The sequence below is a fragment of the Moschus berezovskii genome, chromosome 14 (assembly GCF_049115385.1).
Source record: "Moschus berezovskii isolate FMDL1 chromosome 14, NW_MosBer_1.0, whole genome shotgun sequence".
In the NCBI taxonomy this organism is placed as follows: domain Eukaryota; kingdom Metazoa; phylum Chordata; class Mammalia; order Artiodactyla; family Moschidae; genus Moschus; species Moschus berezovskii.
The window spans coordinates 87,870,697-87,888,309 of record NC_142473.1 but is presented as its reverse complement, the minus strand read 5'-3'; the positions used below and the strand labels follow the sequence as shown (position 1 = coordinate 87,888,309).

General features: G+C 45.0%; 1 protein-coding gene across 1 annotated transcript; it reads right to left on the bottom strand.

The window, feature by feature from the left end:
- Positions 1-7,146: 7,146 nt before the first annotated feature.
- Positions 7,147-8,106, bottom strand: LOC129554198 (olfactory receptor 4D9-like). The gene has a single exon (XM_055422807.2). It carries the CDS (start codon positions 8,080-8,082, stop codon positions 7,147-7,149), a length of 936 nt encoding a protein of 311 aa, XP_055278782.2. The 5' UTR covers positions 8,083-8,106.
- Positions 8,107-17,613: the final 9,507 nt, after the last annotated feature.

Genomic DNA, 17,613 nt, shown 5'->3' with positions numbered 1-17,613 from the left:
CAGAAAGAAAAGTGAAGTGGTACAAAATCACAGGGAGGTATAGGAAAAACCATCCCACTTGGACATAGAGTATTTGCGAATCTTGTCCAGGAGGGCTGCTGGGACGGTATCACATCCTACACTCCCATTTCGGATACACCTTTGTGGGTCATCTGGAGCATTTATGCAGTTTGGGACTGACCACTTCCTAGCTAGTTTGACCTTGGGCAGGTTACTCAATAATAGTACCAAACTCATGAGAAATACATGTGAGGTTCACAGGACGTGAATTAGAGTCAGTTCTCAGCCTGCACCACTAGAGTTGATTTACAATATGGTGACAGTTGGGCATGAACTTAGGCAAACTCTGGGAAATGCTAAGGGACTGGGAAGCCTGGCGTGCTGTAGTTCGTGGGGTCTCGAAGAGTTGGACATGACTTGGCGACTGTTACGAAGACCTACCTCGTAAGCAGGGTTCTTCTAAGGGGGAGGTGAGACCGCATGTCTGTTTTGCAACCTAGAAGGTGTTGAGGAACCTGAGTTGCTAGTCGCTACCCCGTCTCACCAGCTTCAGGTGCATCCTGCTTCCTTACACAAGCCAGGTCCCTTTTGGGTCATCTTGCCAGCGACCCTGTGGTTCAAAGCCCTCTTCCCAGCCTTTGGGATAAGTGCAAAATGCCATTTATGCTCTAGGGATGTTTTTCTTTTTTTACACAGTGATTTAAGCTAAGGCATATGTTTAAAAAATCAGAGTATTATATCACACACCTGCTTATAACCATAGGTAAGTTTATCTCTGTATGCAGTCGTAAATATAGGTATTTATATTAAAAAATCTTTACAGAAAGAAAATAAACTATAACCCTCACTTTGAAACCCAGTCATCTGGATATTTGGCCTTGGGGTGGGGTGGGGTGGGGTGGGAGTCCGGACAGCTTTCAAGGTTTCAGCATTATAGAAATGTGAGCAGAATAATGGAGCTCTGCTTTGCTAATTTTTTCTTGCTTTTCATGAATATTTATGTTCATTTCATTGCTTTTAAAACCCATCATATCCATGTGAAATAAATACCATTATCCTGATTTTATAGATGAGGAGACCAGGGCACAGAAAGATTAAGTAACTTGGTCAAGATCTCACTGCTGGTAGATCCAAGTGTACCATCCATGTTTCAAACCAAGATTTGTCTTAATCCAAAGACTGATGCTATTAACCACCGCAACTATACTTCTTCCCAGTGTTGATCAGCCCTTCTCAGAAAATCCTGCAGAGAAAAAAAACCTTTTGCAAACCAAGTGAAAGTAGAACATGGTTATAAGATGGTGAAGGTAGAAGCCGGCACACAGTGAGTGAAAGTTTTGACTGAAAGTGACTGACATGAGAGGATGTCAGAGTGACATGGAAAAAAATGCAGAGTTTGATAAGTAGACTTTGCATTTTTCAGAGGTACCTTCACCAAGAACCTCCACCAACCATATAGTGTTCCAGTGCAAGGTGCAGAAATGAGTTCTCAGTAGCATTACCTCAAACACAAACTCCTGAAAACCAACAATCCTGTGGGTCCCTAAGGATGCTGTCTTTGTTCAGAGAGAGAAGGATGCTTTGAAACTGTAAGATTTGCACATTGCATTGAAACACAGACGCAGGAGGGGGTGGTAGTGGATAAAGAAATACAATTGGGGGAGGGGTAAATTCAGAGTTTGGGGTTAACATATACACATCACTATATATAAATGAGATAACCAACAAAGAGCTATTGGATAGCACTGGGAACTAAATGTTTTGTAATAATCTATAAGGGAAAATAATCTGAAAAAGAAAAAAAATATATATGTAGAACTGAATCAATTTGCTATACACCTGAAACTAACACAACATTGTAAATCAACTATACTTTAATAAAATAAAAAAGAAATATATTTTTTGTAGTTTGACAAGGTGAAAAAGATCATGAAGTCTTCTTAGAAATCACCTCAAAGGGAACCATCCTTTGGAAACAAGCTTATGAGACACATAGAGCCGGCAAACTCAGGTTACCTCCCAGCTCCGTTCCCACTGAGTGTGCTGCCCGAGTTCCCACATTGAGTGGAATCTCAGAGAGGTCCCCGTCACAATCTTCTCTTTTCCTATATTGAAGTGTCTGCTCTTGATTGAATCCCTCCACGTTTTAGGAACACTATTCACATTCAGTAGCACACAAGAGTACAGATTACCTAGCCGTTAAAACACTTTACTCAAAGCTTTCCAAATTCCATTCAGTACATATACTGAATCAGGAACTGCTGTCTTGGACAGCAGTTTTTCCAAGGCTGTCACCTCCGGAGAGCTGGGGTATCAGCACCTTCTCAACTACCTTGAAAACAATTCAAATCTCAACATCTCACCAAGTAAAAAGGTTTCGTGTCCTTGGAAGCACCTGACTTCTTCTATTTTACAAGCCCCAATTCCCTTTTTCCTAATAGTGAACAGCTACCACTTTTCTTGGCTTCGTTAAGAGTTTGCTTTCAAGGAGAATATTCTACATACTTACACCATTTCTGAAAAGTCAGCAGTTTTCCAGGTTCCGAAGTTCCCATCCACCAGCACTAAATGACTCAGCTTCCAAGGGAAACGTCCATCCTCTTCTGATTCTCCCACTGCGTCTGAGAAGAAGTCGGTTCCGGGGAAATACTATGTTTCCGGACAGCCTACCTCACAAGGCTAGTGCTTTTGCTGTTTTCCCTTCAGGTGGCAATGGCGGCCTCGGGAGTCGCATCGTCTGTCTCTTCGTGTGGCTTGCAGTGGCTTGGCCACTTCTGTTAGTCCCTCAGCCGCAGCCTAATCAGGGAATTCATAGCGGGAGTGTTGCTGGGTGTGAATGTAGAAGCTAAGTTGCCAATTCAGTGGCATTCTTGTGGGAGTCATTAAAGGGTCACCAAGCCCCCTCCTCCTCTCTCCCCATCTCCCTCATCCCCGCTCTGACCCGTCTCACAGGGACCTGCAGAGACACCAGTGAACATCCAGGTCACATCCTTTTCTCTAGAGGAAGCCCGTGAGACAGTGTGTTACCCTCCGTGCCTTAGGAAGAAAATTTTCTGTGAAAACACAAGATGGATCACGCAACTGTCTTCCTCAAGAAAATTGGTTTGCTTGCCGTCAGCTGGGAAATGAAACCTAATTAAAAGGGCAACAATAGAAAAATCAAAGCTCTGTGGCCACAGTCAGGGTAGCTCTCAGAGACTGTATGGCACGGATTATAGATGCAGTTTCTTTTCTTGAAAATTAATTTATTTGGCTGCACCGGGTCTTAGCTGCAGCACTTAACATCTTTGATCTTCACTGTGGCCCATGGGATCTTTTTTAGTTGTGGCATTCGGGATTTTTCTATTTTTTTAGTTATAGCATGTGGGATCTTTAGTTGCAGCATGCAGAATATTTAGCTACAAGAATGTAAAATCTTAGTTGAGGCATATGGGATCTAGTTCCCTGACCAGGGATGGAACCTGGGCCCCCTGCAATGGCAGAACAGTCTTAGCCTGTGGACCCCCAGGGGATTCCCTGCAATTTCTGTTTAATGTGACATATGCATTGCCCCATGTGACTGTTTTAATTTGCATCTCTGAGATCTATGGCTTGCTTGGATCCTAGGGAGGTAGCGTGGTGAGAGTTGCTGATATTCATCTGTTTCGTTACTTCAGAATTATTTTATGGCATCGGGTTCATGGGTACCCAGAGATGTTTACCTTTAAAATGCTTGATTAAAGGGAGTGAGGTTGAAAAGGGTAGTTTGAAAGCTATGTATATGACCTATGGTGGTGAAAGTCGCTCAGTCATGTCTGACTCTTTGTGACTGTATAGTCCACGGGGTTCTCCAGGCCAGAATACTGGAGTGGGTAGCCTTTCCCTCCTCCAGGGGATCTTCCCAACCCAGGGATCGAACCCAGGTCTCCTGCATTGCAGCCGGATACTTTACCAGCTGAGCCACAAGGGAAGCCCATGTATATGACTAGAGTCTGTTAAATTTTCTAGGGCTCTTAACCACAGAGCTTAAGCAATAATAATAACTGATTTAAATGGGAAAAATGCAGCCCAGCTTGTGACTTTTCTGTGATCCAGAGAAACAATAAATCTTGGTATAATGAGATGCAGTTGCTTTCCTCTTCTCTGGAATCATTGAATCAGGTTATGTCATGTTTTTAGACACAGTTGGAGGAAGTGTCAGGGACAATGATGTGGCTGGGGTTCCTGGGTTCCTGTCCCCTGGGGACTACGCTTCTGAGATACAGTGATTCACATTCCATAGGTCCAGTGCCAATGCAGTGATAAAACTGATGATGTGAGTAAGTCACAGGAAGGAAAGAGAAGGATGCATTTGCATGAAATAGGCTATAAGGTGCTTTGTGGTATGCAGTTTTCATAGGCAGTTTCATAAAGAAAGCTTCGGGAGTCTAGAGACCAGAGCTACCTGATCAATGTTAGCAGGACTGTAGGAGTGGTGACAAGTGTGGATTAATCTTATAATTTGCAGGCTGGGTTAGTACTGTGAAAAGTTAGAGCTGATTGATCAGGTGGCAGGAAATGACCAGGTGAGCTGGTTAGTTCGTGGGTCCTTATGGGGCCAGCCCAGATCCAGTGAGGGGTGTGAAGGAAGTCTGTCTTCAAGACTCACTGTGTGTGCTCAACTGGGCAGGCCCGCGGACGCAGCCCCTCAGGCTTCTCTGTCCACGGAACTGTCCAGGCAGGAGCAGTGCAGCGGGTTGCGTGTTCCGCTCCACGATCTTCCCCACCCAGGGACTGACCCGAGTCGCCTGGCTGGCAGGCGGATTCTTTACCGCTGAGCCCCCTAGGAAGCCCCCTCAATCCGCACTACCCTTTGGCTAACTAACTCCCTCAGGGCTCTCTTCCGTCTGCTTGGGTCTGCCTGCTAGGTCTGACCCCTTATCTCTGCTCTCAAAGCCGCGGTTTCCCTTTGAGCCATTGTTTTCTTTTGCTTTGAAGCTGTCTTGCGCTATACTGCAGCAGCTTAGGGATGATGCGTCAAGCTATGTAAATAGGAAGTCCTATTGTCATGCTTAGGTGACAGAAAGCTAGACTTAAAAAAAAATAATTTATTTGGCTGCACCAGGCCTTCGTTGCAGAAGCAGGATCTTTGCTCTTCATTGCAGCAGGCAAGATCTACTTTTAGTTGCAGGCACGCAAACTCTTGGTGGCATGTGTTTCCCTGACCAGGACCAGAACTCCAGGCCCCCTGCATTGCCAGCAGACTTAACTCCTGGGGAGGCTTAACTACCAGGGAAGTCTCAGAAAGCCAGAAATTTTAAGATGATAGCCGCTTTGAATTCAATGTACATTCCCAACTTTTCCACACTATTTGTTTTTCTAATAATGATGAATATGGGCTGTATCAGAGAAGAGTACAGCAGGCTGATGGGGGACGGCATGTGTGTCAGGAAGAGCAAAAAGGGTCGTGTTAACATGGACCCATGTGTGGTTTTTGCTGCAGATGTGCAAAGCAGCTAGCTGTAGGAGATTTTTAACTATCTGCTTTATGCTTTCTAAGATTTCTGCATTTTAGGTAAGAAAACATAATAAGTGTAATTTTAAAATACATTTATTTTCATTTTGGAAGAGAGAAGCACAAACACTAATATAAAAAAAAAAAAATGGACCTGTTTGCCTCTGACTGAGCGTTTACTGTCTGCCAGGGACTGTGTTTCACATATACCATCGCCTGCTAACCTTCACACAACTCCAGGAGGTCGGATAAGCACATTTGGATAGGTGAACTGTGACTTGTGAAGGGTTAAAGTAACTCGAGGGACTTCCCTGATGGTCCAGTGGTTAAGAATCTGTCTGTCAAAACAGGGGACATGGGGCTTGATCCCTGATCTGGGAAGATCCTACATTCTGAGGGGCGACTAACCAAGCCTGTGAGCCACGACTCCTAAGCCCACTACCCTGGAGCTCATGCTCCATAAAAAGAGAAGCCCCTGCAAAGAGAAGCCCATGCGCTGCTTCTCTGGAGAGTAAACTAACTGGAGGGTAGTCCCTGCTCACTGCAGCTTGAGAAAGCCCGCTCACAGCAGTGAAGACCCCACGCAGCCAAAATAAATAACTAAAAAAGAAAACAGTCAAACTGACTCAAGATCACACAGTTGATGGGTGGCAGAGGTAGGCTTTAGAGCCAGGTTTGTGTAACTCTGACGTTAGAGCTCTCAGTGGCCATACTTTACTTTTTACATTGACCATATTTGCAGACAAAAACGTTAGTCTATGCTGCCTCTTCACAAACACTAACAGATTGAAAAATGGACAGTCTGGTTAGTTTTATCTGTCTTTCTCTATCTTTCCAGTGGGAAGAATGTAAATCCTGTCTGAGTTTGGCCCTGGAAATGTTTGTAACTGAAAACTAGCTCTTGAATAAGGAGAATGGGTTACTCTTTGTGTAGGATCCCTGAGGTTCTACCTGCCTTTGTCTAACCTTGTAAGAATTTGAATCTGTCTTTAGTTCTGCATAAGGTAAATGCCTTGAGCCCATCATGGGAAATCTTCCCAAGCTTCTTCATTCTGATAGGAATCCAGGGCTACAGCCATTATGTACCTTGGAGGTGCTCACTAGGTTGGGAACCCATATGGAGTTTAGCTCAGCAGAACAAATTCCTTAATCTGTGATAGGCCACATGTATTCATATATGTGTATTTCAGGGGCACTGATCATGCGAACTCTCTAGTAGACCATTGCAGTTTGGCAGGACAGGTCCAGTAATGAAGTAAATTGCATTCATATGGTGACAGCAATGACTGAGTATCTGAAGACTTCTCTCTGGAATTAACTCGAGATAAAAGCTTGAGCAAATCACTCTATCTTTATTCTTCTATTTAGTTGCCTTTGAACAAGGGATTAGATTCAGTCAGTCTCTTCATCTGCCAGATAGCTTTTGAGATTGACACATTGTTACTTTGGTCTTTGAGTAAAAATACATCGATCAGCTTCATCCTATAACCCTGATACTCTGTGCTTACCAGAGGCTTGGGTTACCAGTAATCTGTTAACTTAAATTGCAAAATAAAATATTACCTAGTACGTGCAGTTGGTTTATTGACAACGTATTTGACTATATAAATATGACTCTATGGGAAAAATAATGAACGGGGTCCTTGCTGATGAAGAAGTTGGAAAGTCTTGCTCTATTTCATTACAGAAGGCCCGAGTCTTCCCCTCAGTCTCCTCATGGCTGCCTTCATCTCCTGGTTCCTCAGGGTGTAAATCAGGGGGTTCAGCAGAGGGGAGATGACAGTGAAGGTCACAGAGACGGCCTTATCGGTGGGGAGGGCGGAGAAGGGCCGGGCGTAGACGTAGATGCAGGGCACGAAGTGCAGGGTGACCACCGTGATGTGGGCGGTGCAGGTGGAGATGGCTTTCCTCCTGCCCTCCCCAGAGTGGGACCTCAGCATCGTCAGGATGACTGTGTAGGACACAAGCAGGAAGACGAACCACAGGGTAGAGATCAAGCCATTGTTGGAAATCATCAAGACCTCAAGGGCAAAGGTGTCAGTGCAGGCGAGTGTGAGGACCTGGGGGACGTCGCAGTAGAAACCGTCCACAACGTTGGGTCCGCAGAAGGGGAGGGGGAGCAAGAGGGAGATCTGCACGATGGAGTGGACGAAGCCCCCCGCCCAGGAGGCCACGATGAGGGCAGTGCACCGCCCCCGACTCATGACGGTCACGTAGTGAAGGGGCCTGGAGATGGCCACGTAGCGGTCAAAGGCCATGACCGAGAGAGAGAAGATGTCTGCGCCCCCGAGGAGGTGGAGGAAAAACATCTGCGTGAGGCAGCCTCGGAAGGAGATGGTCTTTCTCTCCGAAAGAAGGTCCGCCAGGACCTTGGGGGCGGTGATGGAGGAGAAGCAGATGTCCAGGACGGAGAGGTTGCGGAGCAGGAAGTACATGGGGGTCTGAAGGCGGGACTCGCAGCTCACAGTGACCATGATGAGGAGGTTGCCCAGCACGGTAGCCATGTACACCCATGATAACAAAAGAAATAAGACCCGGCTCAGTTCTCGGGACTGGGTCAGCCCCAGAAACACAAATTCATCTACTCTGCTACCATTTCCCAACTCCATTGAATAATGTGCCCTCTTTCTGTGTACCTTGGGAAAAATAAAAAGTGTTATTTCAGAGAGTGTTCGCCCTACCTTAACAGAGTCAGGTTTAGAGAGTCAGGTATTAGGTCTAAACCCTAGTGAGATACTTTACCCAGTGTATACCTGTTCTGGGGTTATGGCTGACATGAGCAAAGTGATACCTCATGACACAAGTGTGCATTTAGTTATTATTTCCCATGTAAATTATGAATATTTTATAAAACGAATACAGTGATGCTCTGCATATATAAGGTCTAAGTATTCAAGATAAAGTGACCACTGTATCATGAGAAATATGAAGCTGGAGTCAGCTTGGTGAGTGGCAGTGTCTAGTGCCACTGAGTTTCCGTGAGTGCCTGCTTGATATGACTGAGTTCCCAGGAGTTCCATTTTTTTCCCCCAGGTGATGCCTTATGTAAATGGCTTAAAAACTGCTGTCTTTAGAATGGTTCTCTTTGGACTGAGTTCTACAGAAGCACTCCTCTCTTTTTCAAACCACATTCCCCCCTGCCCCCAATTATTTGATTTATTATTTTAAAGAAAATCCCACGTTGTACATAAATTTACCCATTACTACTTAACATGCTGACATATAATGATCTATCTATCATGTCATTAGCACACCTAGCAAACAAAAATGCCTCACATTTCCTGATACGAATGAGACCCAAATATTGTGATTTCTTAAAAAGTGTTTGTTAAGGACTTTCCTGGTGGCGCTGTGGATAAGACTCTGCCTGCCAGTGCAGAGGACGCGGGTTCCATCCCTGGTCTGGGATGCGGTTCCCATCCCTGGGCCAGGACGTGGTTTCCATCCCTGGGCCAGAATGTGGGTTCCATCCCTGAGCCGCAAAGGGTCCACGTGTTGAGGAGCAACTGAGCCCGTATTCCACCACTGCCAAGACAACCTCTGCGGCCTGAGGTCCGCAGCCTAGAGCTGCGCCCACAGCAAGAGAAAACTCGGGAGCAGCAATGGAGGCCGAGTGTAGCCAAAAATAAAGAATAAGACATTTTGGCAGTTTCTTAAAATGCTAAACATAGACTTACTGTTTATGGCTTTTGAGTTACTACTTTCTTTGGTGTGTGTGTGTGAATCCTTGAAATGGCCCTTACCTTACTTCTTTGCAGTTTGCCTCCCTTTTCTTGCTAGCATCAGAAGCAAAGGTGAAATACTTCCCCCTCCTGCTTTCTGGGTGTATCTTTCAGTGCCAGCGAAGGTCTTTCTTTCCACCCTGCTCACTTTCCCTTCAAGTTGTCTTTCCTCTGGGTGCAGTTTTGTCCACAGTCTATTAAGTATGGAAAACTGAAAAAGCTATGAGAGGTCTCACGGCACACAGCAGAGACCTGGGGAACTCTGGCATCACAAAACCTGTTCAAATCCCAGATAGACCCTAACTGGTTATGCGAAAATTGGCAAGTCACTTCATCCCTTTGGCCTCTGGCTCTGCACTGGTGTTTAGAAATGGTAGCAGCTCCTCTATATAATTTTTATAAGGATTACATGAACTTACCTGTGTAAAACATCAGTACTCCAGCAGATGTACAAGCTGGATTTAGAAAAAAGTAGAAACACCAGAGATAAAATTGCCAACATCCATTGGATCTTAGAAAAAGAGAGAATTCCAGAAAAACATCTACTTTCTGCTTCATTAACTGAAGGTTTTGTGGCCACCTCATGCGAAGAGTTGACTCACTGGAAAAGACTCTGATGCTAGGAAAGGTTGGGGACGGGAGGAGAAGGGGACGACAGAGAATGAGATGGCTGGATGGCATCACCGACTCTGTGGACATGAGTTTGAGTGAACTCTGGGAGTTGGTGATGGACAGGGAGGCCTGGCGTGCTGTGATTCATGGGGTCGCAGAGAGTTGGACACGACTGAGCAACTGAACTGAACTGAACTGATCACAGCAAACTGGAGAATTCTTAAAGAGATGAGAATATCAGACCACTTTACCTATCTCCTGAAACATCTGAATGCAGGTCAAGAAGAAACAATCAGAGCCGGACATGGAACAATGGACTGGCTCAAAATTGGGAAAGGAGCATGGACGTCAAGGCTGCATATTGTCACCCTGCTTATTTAACTCATATGCAGAGTACACTATATGAAATGCCATGGTGGATGAATCACAAGCTGGAATCAAGGTTGCTGGGAGAAATACCAATAACCTCAGTTATGCCAAAATCACTGCAGATGCTGATTGCAGCCATGAAATTAAAAGACGCTTACTCCTTGGAAGCAAAGTTATGACCAACCTAGATAGTATATTAAAAAGCAGAGTCATTAATTTGCCAACAAAGATCCGTCTAGTCAAGGCCATGTCTTTTCCAGTGGTCATGTATGGATGTGAGAGTTGGACATCCATAAATGAAGATGTGAAGAAAGCTGATCGCCGAAGAATTGATGCTTTTGAACTGTGGTGCTGGAGAAAATTCTTGAGAGTCCCTTGTACTGCAAGGAGATCCAACCAGTCCATTCTCAAGGAGATCAGTCCTGGGTGTTCATTGGAAGGACTGATGCTAAAACTGAAACTGCAATATTTTGACCATCTCATGCGAAGAGTTGACTCACTGGAAAAGACTCTGATGCTGGGAGGGATTGGGAGCAGGAGGAGAAGGGGACGACAGAGGATGAGATGGCTGGATGGCGTCACTGACTCGATGGACATGAGTTTGAGCAAGCTCCGGGACATGGTGAAGGACAGGGAGGCCTGGCGTGCTGCAGTCCATGGGGTGGCAAAGAGTTGGACACGGCTGAGCGACTGAATGACGACAAACAGCAGTGGGAACGCTGCCTAATCCATAATAAGTGTGATTACATGTGTGTTGCCTCAAAGAAAAGCTTTAGGTTATTCATTCTCACAGACATACAACTTTTTTTTTTCTGGAAGCTTCCCTTTTTAAATTCCTTTTGAAGACATGAAAGTCACATTTGAGAGCTTTATAATAATTATTATTTTAACATTTAAGACTCATGAAATCGTCTATGAAATAAGAATAACAATTGGCTCAGAGACCAGGCATAGTTTTGTTCTTTAATCTCTGAGTCCTTTATTTGCTTTTGTAGGATGCTGTGGGCCCATATACCTTCCTCTTCTTTACTTTAAAATTTTTTTTATTTTATATCGGAGCATAGTTGATTAACAACGTAATATTCGTCTCAGGTGTACAGCAAAGTGATTCAGTTATACATGTAGATGTGTCTGCTTCCAAAGTGGCTCAGTGGTAAAGAACCCACCTGCCAATGCAAGAGACGCGGGTTTTGATCCCTGGGTCAGAAAGATCCCCTGCAGGAGGAAGCGGCACCCCTTCTGGTGTTCATGCCTGGGAAATCCATAGTCAGAGGATCCTGGGGGGGTGCAGTCCATGGGGTTGCAGAGTGGGACATGACTTACGCACATGCACACATATGTGTATCTATTCTTTTTCAAATTCTTTCTCCGTTAAGGTTATTACAGAGTACTGAGCAGAGTTCCCTGTACTGTACAGCAGGTCTTTGTCAGTTATCTGTTTTAAATATAATAGGGACACACAGCGTCTTTAAATAAACTCACCATCTCTTGGAGGAGCTAAATATGTCCAAGAACATGTATTTTACAGCTTCATTAGAACATCCTGCTTTGAGACAAATAGAAGGCTGTTTTTCTTTCTGTGGCAACCAGAGTGACCCAGAAGGTGGCGGCAGTGTTTGGCCTAAGAAGATGGCTTGCTTGTTTGGGCTTCTGGTCGGACCTCATCTTAGCAGACCAGAGAAGGCTGGGGCAGGGTGTCTGCACAGAGAATCACAGGTTCCCAAGTTCTGGTTTTGCCCCTGTGTGATTCATGTGAATAAGACCTACTGAGTCTCCACTTCATCTGTGGAATAGGGGTTGTAATACCCGCCTCCCAGGGAGCTTAGGAGGATTAAGGGAATTAACTTCTGCAGCGGTCTCAGCTCTCAGGCTTGCTGTGGCTCAGTCTCTCTCTCAGTCATGTCCTCCTCTCTGCGACTCCATGGATGGCAGCACGCCAGGCTTGCCTGTCCTTCACCATCTCCTGGAGCTTTCTCAGACTCACATCCATTGAGTCGGTGATACTATCCAGCCATCTCATCCTCTGTTGTCCCCTTATCCTCCTGCCCTCAATCTTTCCCAGCATCAAGGTCTTTCCAATGAGTCAGCTCTTCACATCAGGTGGCCAAAGTATTAGAGCTTCAACTTCAGCATCAGCCCTTCCAATGAATATTCAGGGTTGATTTCCTTCAGGATGGACTGGTTCAATCTCCTTGCAGTCCAAGAGACTCTCAAGAGTCTTCTCCAACACCACAATCTGAAACATCAATTCCTTGGCGCTCAGCCTTTATGGTCCAACCCTCACATTCATACATGACTACTGGCAAAGCCATAGCTTTGACTATACGATGATTGGGACTCTGTTAAGTAACCTTAATACAAGAGGCTTATCGGTAAGTGAGTGTATTGAACAAAGTGGTAGCTGAGCTATCAATCCTGACCAGTTTAAAAAGAGAGGAAATGGTTACCAGCAAAAACCAACTCCATATAGTTGCTAGAGAGATTGAGAGATTCCATCCTACCTACAGAAGCCTTCCACAGGGTCCCCCAAGTAAATAACAGACTATGGTCTGCACAGGAGGGTAGAAGTTACCTCAGGCCCTGAGGTCAGCCCATTTATCAGTAAGGAACAGCATGTTCACCAACAACCTTTGATAATTCAGACAGCGTCCTCCAGCTGCTGCTCCACCTTTTTGCTATTTTGAATCCATCTGATTATTTAGCAAATATTAAAGGAAAATTGGCAGAGTTCTATGCTAATTGTGAGAAAACAGTGTAACCCTAAACCAGTGGAAAGACAATTGAAATCTAACAGTAAGGCCGTGATGGGGATCATCGAAAGACAGACGAAGAGCTGTGTGTGAGGAAAGGGTGATTTCTCCTTGAGAGGCTCAGGGGATCCTGCATGGAGGAGGTGGCATTTACATTTGGGGCATGTAGGAATGGAGAGAAAGGGAGCTCTGACTCTCGGGGACCATTTGGATGATGAAAGCTGCTTGCGAGTGGGAAGTTTGGTGGGAATGAAGAGATGGAAACAGGTACACCTGGAAGGATGCAGGAAAGAAAATCATTGCTATACCTTTTCTTTTTTCTTGTGAATGTAAGAAAAGATATGCAGATGTTCATCATTGTACAATTCTTTCCATTTCCTTGAGGGTTGTAACTATTTTATTTTTCTCTTTCATTTTAAATTTAGCATAAGGAAAATCTCTCCTTTGTACAGCTTAAGAGGTGCCAGAAAACAAAAGGTGCTTTTTCCCAATTCCAAACTGAGCTCGCTTTCATGTCTCTCGTCTTGCAATGTCTTTTTGTTAACATTTCTTTCTGTGCTGCTCTGACTCTGGGTACACTGGGATCTTGTGCACTTATCATTTGTAGTTACAATATGTTTATAAATATTAACAATTAAATCTAAATTTCCTTTTTTCTCCCTCTTTTGCATAAACACGCCGACATCACAGATGTACATACCCGCGTAGAGTTGTGTGTGTGCTAAGTTGCTTCAGTTGTGTCGACTCTGTGAACCTCTGGACTGTAGCCCACCGGGCTCCTCTGTCCGTGAGATTCTCCAGGCAAGAATACTGGAGTGAGTTGTCACACCCTCCTCCAGGGGATCTTCCTGACTCAGGGGTTGAACCTGCACCCATTATGTCTCCTGCATTGGCAGGCAGGTTCCTTACCACGAGGGTCTCCTGGGAAACCCAGGTAGAGCTGTACATCTTACCTAAAATTTCCAATCTCCTTTCCAGGTCTCCGACATCCTAAAGAACATTCACACGAATCACTCAGCTTCAGAAAATTCTGTTAAATACCCCTCTGAACGCCAGTGATTTCAGGGGCTTCCATCTTTATGAGGAAAAGGGCAGACACAAGGAATCACATTTTCTTGACTTTTCCATGCTGCGACACAGTGCCACACCATATTTACCAGTTCCTTAATTCCCAAGCCACTGTGAGAATTATCACAGGAAAAGCAGATGGATGTGGCTCTGGAAATATTCTGCTGATGGAGAGGTGGTTTCAGTGGGAGTAATTAAAAAGCTATTCAGGCACATATACTTTGTTATCAAACTGTGTATTTTGTATTGGAGTATAGCCGATTAACACTGTGGTGGTAGTTTCAGGGGGACAGCAAAGGGACTCAGACACACGTATGCATGGATCCATTCTCCCCCAAACTCCCCTCCCATCCAGTCTGCCACATAGCATTGAGCAGAGTTCCAGGTGCTGTACAGTATGCCTTTGTTTGTTATTCATTTTAAGCACAGCCGTGTGTACCTATCCATCCCAAACTCCCTAACTCTCCTCCCATCCTTCCCCCTCTGGCAACCAGAAGTTGGTCCCTAAGTCTATGAGTCTATTTCTGTTTTGTAATTAAGTTCATTTGTATCAAACCTTTTTAGATTCTGCACATTAGGGATTTCATGTTTCTGCTTCTCTGTCTGACTTGACTCAGTATGACAATCTCTAGGTCCATCCATGTTGCTGCAGATGGCATTGTTTCATTCTTTCTGATGACCGAGTACCATTCCATTGTATATATGTACCACATCTTCTAAGGATAATGTTCATCTGTCAATGGACATTTAGGTTGCTTCCATGTCTTGGCGATTGTAAACAGTGCTGCAGTGAACACTGGGGGTGCATGTATCCTTTTGGACCATGTTTTACTCCAGATATGTGCCTACTAGTGGGATTGTTCGGAGAAGGCAATAGAACCCCACTCCAGTACTCTTGCCTGGAGAATCCCAGGGACAGGGGAGCCTGGTTGGCTGCCGTCTATGGGGTCGCACAGAGTCGTACACAACTGAAGTGACGCAGCAGCAGCAGCAGCAGTGGGATTGTTGGGTCATATGGTAGCTCTATCTTAGTTTTTTAAGGAACCTCCGTATTGTTCCCCACAGTGGCTGTGCCAATTTACATTCCCACCAATAGTGTAGGAGGGTTCCCTTCTTTCCAACATTTACTGTTTGTGGATTTTTTGATGATAGCAATTTTGACTGGTGTGAGGTGATATCTCATTGTAGCTTTAATTTGCATTTGTCTAATAACTAGAATGCTGAACATCTTTTCATGCAGGCACATACACTTTGAAACACACATTTGTTTGGGGTCTAAAATTTTCCAGCAGTGGTAAAGATTCTCTCCTTGACCAAATACTGCATAGTCTCCCCTGAATTTTTCAATAAACTTTCCACCTTTGGACCTCCAAATGTTTGTCTCTGCATTGTCCAGTTTTAGCAAAAATCCTGCTACTTTAGTCATAATTCCCCACCCTCCCGATCTGATCACCTTCTTCGTCCAATCAGCTTTCTCATCCTCCACCACCTCCTAGGTGATGTCTGATCACCCTGGCTGCCTTCAGCAAGAATCCTGTTAGGTCAGGTTGGCCACGATGCCTCCTTACCCTAATGGTTTCCTTTGTAATTTTCTTATAGGGAAATAAATGTTTGTCTTTAAAGATTGTGAATTTCCTCAGGCAGTTTCTCCCTTGCAGGGAGATTGCTGAAGTGTGACACAGGTGTTGGCAGGAGCCCTTGGATCGGAAGGGTCACGTAGGTGAGAGTGAAGGAGGGCTCGGCAAGGTGATGACCAAAGTGGATGATGGAGTTCTCGTAAGGTCTACATGGGCTCCATCAGCAAATCCTACTTGCTTGACCTTCAGAGACTTTCAACAATCTTACTCCCTCCACCACGACTACCCGAAGTCGCGTCTTCATTGTTTCTCTGTAGTAACTTCTTAACCTCTCTCCGTGTTTCTGTCCTCAACCCTCTTTAGTCTGTTCAAAACAGAAGCACCTACAATCCCATTAAAACTTGCATAATTAGTCCATTTTTCAAAGTCCTCCAAGTGCAGCTCATCTTACGTACTTTGCCAGCCAAAATCCTTCAGTTCAGTCCAGTTCAGTCGCTCAGTCGTGTCCGACTCCGTGCGACCCCATGAATCGCAGCACGCCAGGCCTCCGTGTCCATCACCAACTCCTGGAGTTCACTCAACCTCACATCCATCGAGCCAAAGTCCTTCCAATGGTTTGAGAAGTCCTGGTGAGCTGATCTTAGGACCCGGCTCTCTCTGACCTCAGTGTCTACCCCTCTCCTTGCTTTCTCTCATCTGATCACAAAGTCTTTCTCGCTGTTTCTTGGATACTCTGGGCACATCTCCCACCCCAAACTCAGGGTTTTTGCACGTCTGCTTTGTGGGCTGATAGTTATATCACACCGTGAACATTTTTCTAATTTGAAAAATTTTAAGACCTAAAATTTATCTCCAGAAAAGGAGAGAAACAAAAACCCTCCCATCACCTGTAAGCAGTAAACAAATGAAATATGGATATATGGAAAAATATGTGGAAAAATATAGAAAAATATATGGAAATACGTTTTCCACTTCATCCCAACTCTTTAAAGTGAATGTGAATCGTCTGAAGCAGCTTCAAAGGTTTCTGTCTGTTTTAGGAAGTCAGGTTGTCAGGACATTAAAAAAGAGTCAGTTGTTTTCTTAACCTATTCTCCAAAGATCTGAGCAGCGAAAAAGTGACTGAGAGGCAATATTCACTTATTGGACTTTTAGTTTTAAAATTTAATTTGTTTATTTTTGGCTGCCCTGGGTCTTCGCTGCTCTGCTTGGGCTTTCTCCAGGTGCATAGCGGGAGGGCTACCTTTGGCTGCGGTGTGCGGGCTTCTTATCATGGTGGCTTCTCTTGTCGTGGCTTCCAGGCTCTGGGTGTGGGCTCCAGTAGTTGTGGTGTATGGGCTTAGTTGCTCCATGGTGTGTGGAATCTTCCCGGACCAGGGACTGAACCGATGCTTCCTGTACTGGCAGACAGATTCTGATCCACTGTGCCACCAGGGAAGTCCCATTGTTTTTTTTAATTCAGCAATTTTTATAAGTGTTTTCTATAGTCTGCTTGCTCTGTCAGGTGCTGGGAACAAAACCATAAACAGCGTAAAGAGAATCAGGAATGGGAAACAGCATCCTGAGTGCTGGCTTGGAGCCCAGCACTGGGTGCTAAAGGAGACAGTGGACGGTGGTCAGTGCCAGGGCTTCAGAGGAAGGTCACAGTGAGGACTTTCCGTGAGGTGACACAACTCCTCAGTTCAGTTCAGTCGCTAGTCATGTCTGACTCTTTGTGACCCCATGAACCGCAACACGCCAGGCCTCCTTGTCCATCACCAACTCCCGGAGTCCACCCAAACTCATGTCCATCGAGTCAGTGATGCCATCCAACCATCTCATCCTCTGTCATCCCCTTCTCCTCCTGCCCTCAATCTTTCCCAGCATCAGGGTCTTTTCAAATGAGTCAGCTCTTTGCATCAGGTAGCCAAAGCATTGGAGTTTCAGCTTCAGCATCAGTCCTTCCAATGAATATTCAGGACTGATTTCCTTTAGGATGGACTGGTTGGATCTCCTTGCAGTCCAAGGGACTCTCAAGGGTCTTCTTCAACACCACAGTTCAA

Bases quoted from the DNA above. Each gene is read 5' to 3' on its own strand.
- LOC129554198 (XM_055422807.2), bottom strand. From the start codon at position 8,082: ATGGAGTTGGGAAATGGTAGCAGAGTAGATGAATTTGTGTTTCTGGGG.